This window comes from Lycium ferocissimum, chromosome 3 (genome assembly GCF_029784015.1).
Source record: "Lycium ferocissimum isolate CSIRO_LF1 chromosome 3, AGI_CSIRO_Lferr_CH_V1, whole genome shotgun sequence".
Lineage (NCBI taxonomy): Eukaryota > Viridiplantae > Streptophyta > Magnoliopsida > Solanales > Solanaceae > Lycium > Lycium ferocissimum.
The window spans coordinates 15881416-15889880 of NC_081344.1; the positions used below are offsets into that span (position 1 = coordinate 15881416).

At 35.4% G+C, this 8465-nt stretch overlaps 1 protein-coding gene across 5 annotated transcripts; it reads right to left on the reverse strand.

The window, feature by feature from the left end:
- Nucleotides 1-207: 207 nt before the first annotated feature.
- On the reverse strand, nt 208-8245 carry LOC132049873 (uncharacterized). Of its 5 annotated transcripts, none has more exons than XR_009413167.1 (15): nt 8067-8245; nt 6484-6621; nt 6191-6272; nt 5164-5240; nt 4541-4641; nt 3790-3898; nt 2823-2939; nt 2672-2736; nt 2467-2533; nt 2065-2143; nt 1843-1934; nt 1579-1722; nt 1399-1463; nt 680-746; nt 208-588 (listed from the first exon to the last, which is right to left on the reverse strand). XR_009413167.1 is itself a non-coding variant. In XM_059440840.1 (14 exons), exons 1-13 carry the CDS (start codon nt 8202-8204, stop codon nt 1428-1430), a joined length of 1245 nt encoding a protein of 414 aa, XP_059296823.1. In that variant the 5' UTR covers nt 8205-8245; the 3' UTR covers nt 208-746; nt 1399-1427. The 5 variants fall into 5 exon arrangements, 3 of the variants coding, with proteins under 3 accessions (XP_059296823.1, XP_059296824.1, XP_059296825.1); XR_009413168.1 differs by having other exon boundaries at nt 1394-1463; XM_059440840.1 differs by having other exon boundaries at nt 208-746.
- Nucleotides 8246-8465: the final 220 nt, after the last annotated feature.

Genomic DNA, 8465 nt, shown 5'->3' on the forward strand with positions numbered 1-8465 from the left:
TGAGTCCGACCCAAAGTCTATTTTCTAACAATAAAGAACCGGCAATGGTGAGTTGTTCTGAATCAAGGATTGAAGAGGAAAACTTACTAAGGGAGGCGCTACAATTGCATGCTCCCTATGAGATGAAAAAGAAACAGCTCCCTAACAGAGTTAAGGGGTAACTTGTTTTCATCTAAGAAAGATACTTCAAATAAAGAAAACCTAACATTCAGAAAGAGCTTATCAGTTTTATTTAAAGAATAAGTAGGTATAACAAGCATTACAAATGCAAAATTGGAAAGAGAATAGAGACCACAAATTACAAAACAGTGGTGCATTAAAGTAGCTAAATGCTCACAGATGTTATTTAGTAAGAATCAATTATACATTGAAACATTTGAGCTACTGAATTAGTTACTAGTTAGGCAGCAATATAGGATTTCCCTTGTTTATACAATAGACAAGTATGTCATCATTGATACTTACAGGAGAAAATATTTCTGTCACTGTGTACATTTATAGACACTCTTTCTGTGGCACTGCTTCATCTCCAAGGCACAGAGCAGCAGGGTATGATAGGTTATTTTCAATCAACATCCTTTTTAAGTACTAAAAAATAAAAGCCAGGTTGAAGCATCTGAATAACCAAGACTACAAGCATTGACAAATGGGTCACTAGTACAAGCAATAATACAGATACCTGATCTCTACATTAATACCGATACAAGTTCTGCATCTTGCACTTGTTGACAATTCAGAGAAGGAACCTATTAATCAAGAGATACATTAGCGTGTGTTAGAAACCATCGTTAACTCCATCCAATTTGACCGTGAATAAAGTTGATAATTCTTTAGTATCATATTAGAAGTGACCTATAAGTTGTTCGCGTGACCTATGGTCAAGGGTTCGAGACACTGTAAATGCCAGACAGTACTTGCATTAGGGTAGGTTAATCACATCACGTCCCTTGGATGCGTCACCCGGCTCCGAATCACTGGATGAATTTACACCGAATATGTGATGCTTATCTAAGTCTACATTTTGAGTAGCCAATATGCACTTTTTTTTAATTCTTTTTCATATTAGGATGAATTTACACCGAATATGTGAGTAAGCTTATCTAAGCTCTACATTTAAATTCTGTCAACAAAAAGTGGTTTGTATTCTTAGATATTACAGATAAGCAATCTAATAGATAATAGAAGGAAATTTAAATTATGTCTTCTTTACTCATGTAAGAAATTTTTTGAAGCAGTTTGACCCTGCGTTTTATAATGAAGTTTGTCTTTTGTTTCTTATACAAGGCCCTGGGTACATAATAGATATGTCCTGTATGTTAATTGTACTTTATACAAAGCACTTGTTGCCTTCAATGGACCCAACTAAATAGTAGAACTGTAGAAGGAAAATGACCTTACTTGTGTAAGGAACTCATGGAGCTGGGGTATCATTTGTGTACGAATTGTGTCACAACCCAACGAACCTATTCAAGAGAATTCAGCAAATTCAGGCTGGCGTTATTCTTCTAGATAAAAATCAATGTAATGAGGCCATAAATGTTTTCTCATTGATAATTGGTAAACTAAATCAATACTTACAACGTTATTATGAGGATCTCTCCAATAAAATCCTTGAATTATAATTACAGCTATATTTGATGTTATGAGAATAAAGATACTAAGAGAATGCTTTCCCATCCACTCTAAAACGAACATCAAACGCCTCCAACCATAAATATCCACCTAAAGTTCATGCAGGACTGTCAACTGAGTTATAAATCAAAGTGAAAGCGACAAGTGATGATCATTTTGAAAAAAAAAAAAAGAGAGATAGTCGCAAGAGGGTTGTATTTCCAAACTTACCAATAAATATAGCAAACAGAATGTGATTCCAGCAGCAGCTGAGGTTACCAGCATATAACTTATCGTGTACAGCGATTTGTTTAAGGGAACACCTGAAAGGAAAAGAACACAAATCTCACATTTCATGGTGGCTAGAAGCATTTTTGACTTGAATCAAATTGAAAATTTGTTTGTTACTCCAGGTAATTATGCATTATTATCTAGAAGTAAGAAAAGACATACCTATGAAGTCAAGGAACAAACCAACCACAAGAAGTGAAAACGAGAGGACGGACCAACTGTATAGCCGATCTTTATGATCCTGAACAGTCATATAAATTACTTCTATCAACGATGTGTTGTGATAATATGGCACTGTCGCTAATTTATTAATGCTAAAGCTGTATGCCAATTACCACCGCGCTAATATATTTTTCTGGAAGGTTTAGCTATATAAGAAAACTCTTCTTGGAAAACCACCACTTATGCAGTGCAGTACATTTCAATGATGAAGGCTTCTAATTGAGACCATAACAAAGTAGAACTATTGGATTGCTTGAGACCCGAAAGCATTCCTTCGACTTCTCCTGAAATAGAGCACCTAACAGATGTAAATCATTCAGCTAATGAGACCCCATGGCTCACCTGAAATTGGACAAGTATGTGACCGTACTGCAGTCCAATGATGGATGTGGCAGCAGCTGTTAGCGAACTGCAAAAAGATTACCAGCAGAAGAAGTTGTTAAACGACAAACTAGAGAATAAGTGAAATTAGAAACATGACATTACCATATAATAAGTACATTTCATAGGAGAATTCGAGGATGAAAAATAATGACAGATTTGTTACCTTAAAATGCCTTCAGGATCAAAAGCGGCATGACACCAAGATGGCATGTTGGATCCATTGCATTCCTGTGAAAGATAACACTGGTCATGAAGGGGCTAACTGTGAGGTTTGGACATAAGCTTGTTAGCAGTGCAGTTCAGTAAAAAGTTACCTTCATATTTCTATATACAGGTTTTGCATAGAGGTGATTTATTCCAAGAATATAGCGATCAACCATTCCAGCAGAATTACATGCAGGTCCAAAATCTCCTCTAACAGAACATTTTACCTGCAAGTGGCAACAAAATTTACCATCTTATATTACAAACTGCCTTTTTATGTGTTACTTGAGCCGAGGGTCTTTCGGAAACAGCCTCTCTATCTCCACGAGGTAGGGATAAGGTCTGTATATACTCTACCCTCCCCAGACCCCACCCGTGGGAATACACCGAGTATGTTGTTGTTGCTGTTGTTGTTTATATTACAAATATAAGATAACTGATGGCAAAAGTTCTCCAACCCAATTAGGAGTCGAAATGAGCAGTAATGAGTGATCAGTCATTTTTAAGCTTCCATTGAATTAAAGTGGGCGGTTATAAGCTTCTATAGAATAACAATTGATTACAAAAGTTCTTGACTATGAGCAGGTGCTTTACATGCTGAATCAAAGGTAGAAAAATATTACTTGTATCACTCAAAGCAGTTCTTAGTTGCCATGTTTTAGGACTGCAGCTTCGAGTTTATTTACTGCAGTAATTTAGTTTTCCTGAGGTAATTTCTTTTCCTAGTCTTTAGGAGTTTTTCAGCAGATTTGTTGCTGATCTTTGGGTCTTTGAAGTTAGTATTCTATTATAAATTGAAGTCTTAATTGCAGTGATATATCAAACTTTTCAATTTCAGTTATTTAGCTCTCTTCTTTCTTGTTCTTCATTCCTTTGCTATTCTCATTCTTTCATTACTCAAAAGTTTTCCTTTGTTCTTTTTCTGTTTTTTTCACTCAAATTAACAACAGCAGTAACGACTCATCAGACTCATCTTTAAGCTTCTGTTGAGTTCTTAACGTGTTGCTTAGAGCCACTCGCATTACTTTTAGAATCTAGTTCAGATTAAGGGGAATAGAAAATCAAACAGCTTCTAACCTCATAAATGGTGCTTCCTGTTGACTGTGACACACTGAATTTCCAGTCAGGTACATACAGACCATACAACAACCCACAATGTATAGCAGACAATAGGAACATGATACACCTACAAATGAAGTAAAATGTTGTTACGTAAAACTATAGACAAATATAACCATAGAGGACAAGAAACAAAACTTTATAAAAAGAAGATCGATAATAAGATTGCCACCATCATTGTAGTTGGAATCATCAGTTTTCGAATAAAAACACACAAATTTCTCCTGTTAATAAACAATGAGGCTTAGTCCAAGTAGTTAGGTTGAGACCTTATACCAACATGTCATGGTTTTGATTTCCACCAGTGACAAGCATAGATTTTTATCTAATTTAAAGGGGATTAATGCCTACTTACGAGAAGTTGGTTTTTTCATAATTGTTAAATGAAGTTCACAGTATGCATAATAATGCACTTATGGTTCCACCAAGGTAAAAAATCTGGTCGCCACTAAGATTTTGCTCGGTGCAATAAGAAATAAACAAAGCTCTCGATTTATCTGAATACGTTCCATTTATCAAAAGGAAAAAGGAAATCAACGTTGTTGAGATCTTTGGTCTATTTTCTTCCTTTTCAATTCTAAGCAATATTCTCATGATGCTGAAGCAAAAGATATATGTAGTACTCCTAACAATTGCACAATCAAAAAGGTTATCCACATCAGTATTACAGAGTAAAAAATCCACAAAATCAGGGATGTAGTTGTCTTACCATTGCCAAATGTAATTTCTGAAAAGGGCAACTGTTTTCATCCCCTGACATGGAAGCCAGATCTCGCACAAAGCTGCTACAATATATCCAACAGCTATTCTCTGCATAAATGCAAAAGAAATGTATAATATTCTGAACAAGTAATTGATATGAACAGGTTACATGCATAAGTTCTTTATCCTGCACCTATCTGTTGACTATCTAGTGATTAGAAACGCTTCTAACAAGAAAAAGATAACTTCATATAATAATCAAGGAAACTAGGTTAGGATGTTTCTCTTGCAGAATCAGCATGTATCACAGAAACAGGTACGTAAGAAGTTAAGCCATGTAAGCACTTGATTGAAACTAAAAAGAACAACAAAGCAATACCTCACAGGCTAAAGCTGGAACTAGGGCTCAAGCGAAAGCAGTCTTTAGAAGTCTAAACTAAAAAAGACTTATGGACCACTTAGGAAGGATAAGTAACATAGCTACAAAGCAAAAAAAATTGCCGGACGTGATGCGACGACACTATCTCAACAGGCAATGCTAGTGAAACTGAAACAACACTTACCTTGTAGCTACTCTAGTCATCTCATACCACATTAGCGAAAAAGCAATAAAAACAATATCAGAGGTACCTGCAAAATTCCCATCCATCGTATTCTTTCAATATCTACACCATAGGTTAAACCAGTGATTCCATGCAAGTAACCCCCTGCAACGAAATAAATGTGGAATCAGTAATTATCCAACAGCATTCAAGTATAGATATCTCATACAAGAATATGATAAATTATAAACAAAGTCAGAAGACAACATTAGTATTAGAATCTCGTAAATATTCTTGAATATTCTAGGATCGTGTTAATATAGCATAGCTTGATTTACTCCTGTAATTATGTATTTTGATTCTCTTTTTGTTTCTTAGAATACGTACAATTAGCTATTTAAACCCCAACAGCTTTGACGGAATAACCAGTTTCTCTCAATTCTCGTTTAATTTGTCTTACTTTCTAACAAGTAGAAAAGGTCATCAAGAGCAAAACAGGAAATCCCGCCACACACACGAAAAGGATAAAATCCAACAATTTGAATTCTTGCTAATAACATATACTAGAAAATGTATTGTATTATGTTACTTGGTACCGTAAAATCTTCAATTTAGACTATTTTCTGATGATGCTTTTCCATCAGGAATTTAACTACAGTATCTTCACGCAGAACATTTTGTACTAAGCAAGTTTAACTCGACCTGTAAGTTTACATTCTTGTTGATTAAATTTTCCTGGTCTATTTAACTAACTGAAGCTAGCTGAGATTGAGAGCTTCCTTACAATGCAGCTCCTGAATTGTAAAACTAAAGAAGCTGGTGGGCCAACGCTTAAACTGCCAGATAGAGACAAGCTAGCTGGCCTTTTAAATGTGTAATATCTGAAGAAGTAAAACGTGCCATCATTGAACTTCATTTCATTTGTAAGAACCGGAGCAATATCCTATCTAGTTGTACCACAAAATTAAAGGACACCCATTTGTTGCAATTTATGGAGAATAGGTGATCCATTTTGAAAGACATATACAGGCTTATAGTTGCAGAATATTGTTAGGCGGTTGATGTTAGTAGTGAGCTGTAATATTCATTTGAAAAATGCCAGCACACTAAATTACCTTGAAGGAAAATGCCAAGGATAAAAAGTTTCAATGTCCTAATCACAACTTTCAAGGTCCCCCCAGTTCTGTCTATGACTATCTGCAGTTTTGAAAGAGGAAAAGATTCAGAAAATGCTAAGTGCAACAATGACAACAGGCATGATCTTACTCAGATGATTTAATTATAAATTGACAGCACATAGGATAGGATATCATAATGCAAGTTTGAGAAGTATGCATCATAAGCGTATATCTTTCATAATGATGGGGTTTATGTCCACGATTTTATCTGAAGATCAAAGTATAGATACCTTATTTACAATAGCCAGGGAAACTCCAACAACAAAGAGGAAGAAAGGCATTACAAAGTCTGCCAAGCGGACCCCATTCCACGGGGAGTGAGCAATGCTGGGGAAAACAGAACCACCGTAATCCACAAGCATCATAAGCTGAAAGCAGTAAACAAATTAAAATCATGAGCTGAAATTTCTACAAGAGAGAAGGAAAAGAGAAGAACTATGTCTTAAAATAAACGTGGACAAGAGACCTCACTTGTGTGGAGTACGGTTATCAAAATCATCGTTAAAGAAAGCATTCAATCCAAACCTTAAAGCAAGGGGTTGAGTAGATAAAGAAGCATTTTTACAATGGACTTTGAGAATCATTATTTATAGGGTTAGCTGCACGTTAGGTTGCTCGGACTCTCCAAAAATGTTGCCTCACCCGTGCCGGACTCTCCAAAAATGCACTACCTTTGGAGAACCCTACGCCCACGCGTCGACATTTCTGAAGTCCGAGAAACGTCGGCTGCAAGTAAGTGGTGCTGTTATAAGCACGAATAAAACGATCTAAAGGTGGCCATATCTTCTTTGTGAATGTGGTTTCGAGGTTTGATCTAAAACAATATTTGCTTGCTTAACCTATGTAAAACTAAACTCCACGCGTCAACTGCTTACACCTTCTCAATATCAAGAATTGAGCAAGTAAATATGGAAACTTAAAAGCATGGCTGTATAATTGTGTGCTAAGAGAGACCTGTGCCCCAGCAAAAGCTATAACATTTCTATAGCTGCATATGCTCATGCTTTCAGACCCAAACCTTATACATTACGTCAACCCTTCTTCAACAAGGATAAAACTAAGCACACTCTTCAACATACAGTGAAACCTCTCTATAACGGCATTGTTTGTTCCGATATGTTTTGGAGTGAAATGTTGTTATAGATGACATATATTAGAATATAACATGAAAGATCCGTTCCGCAAAAAACATGGTTGTTATAGTGAAATATTGTTTTAGAGGATATTTTTTATAGAGAGGTTTGACTGAACTTAGTTGCTAACTCATTCAATCATAAACAAGTTTAGGGAAAAATGAAGTGCCAAGGGGAAACAAAAAAAAAGTATATATTCATTTCCGTAGTTATCTAGAGAGCCAATAAGAAAACTAAAAGCCGAAAAAGACACAAAGAAAAGTCGTGAACTAAACTAACTCCATGCCCCGATATTCCCGAGCACTTAAAATGAAGGAAAATCCTTCAATCTTCATAACATGCATACGGACATCTCAACATTAATACATCCCAAAGGTTATTTTCTAACAAAAAAATTGTAAGAAAACTAATATAAATGAAAACAACTAGTGACATGAAGCTCGCGTAATTCCAAACAAGCAAAAAATAAAAAAAGTAATCAAACTCTACTCAGGATTTGAACTTCATTTTCAAAGCAATCAAAAGTGCTAAAGACAAGTTTGGATTTGGTTCAAGTTATCAAGTGCTTATGCTTTATCTTTCTTCGTAAAGCATAAATTTTGGCCGAATTTTTCTATGTTTTTTCATCAGTACACAAACTCTATTGAATTAAGGTATTAAAAATAAAAATAAAAGCTTACAAAAACACAGAGGCCTCGAAAGACATCAAGAGAAACAACACGTGTAGAAGTTGAAGCTCTACTTTTCCTTTCATTTGTTGCACTTTCTATCTCTGCTTCTCCACCGTTGCTCCTTAGTAACGGCTGATTTTCTTCCATTTTTATGTGTGTATATGTATGTATAAAAGTACTGAAGAAGATGGAGTGGAAGAAGGTACATATGGTTTATGCTTTGTTTGATGCGATTGCGACAAGGACCAACTATCAGGTGGGGACTTGTCATGGATGACAATGATTTTGTTTTCTGTTCTTTGTTAGATTTGGACCAATCACTATTCATTTAATGTCCATATCTCTTTCACCCTTTCTCTCCTACTCAACAAAATTTCATCATTAAGCAAAATATTCATAATAAATAAA

Bases quoted from the DNA above. Each gene is read 5' to 3' on its own strand.
- LOC132049873 (XM_059440840.1), bottom strand. From the start codon at position 8,204: ATGGAAGAAAATCAGCCGTTACTAAGGAGCAACGGTGGAGAAGCAGAG. The intron at 2,144-2,466 runs GTGAGCCATGGG...ATGACTGTTCAG, and splicing joins ACATACTTGTCCAATTTCAG to GATCATAAAGATCGGCTATA. The intron at 1,935-2,064 runs GTATGTCTTTTC...TTTTCCTTTCAG, and splicing joins TTTGTTCCTTGACTTCATAG to GTGTTCCCTTAAACAAATCG.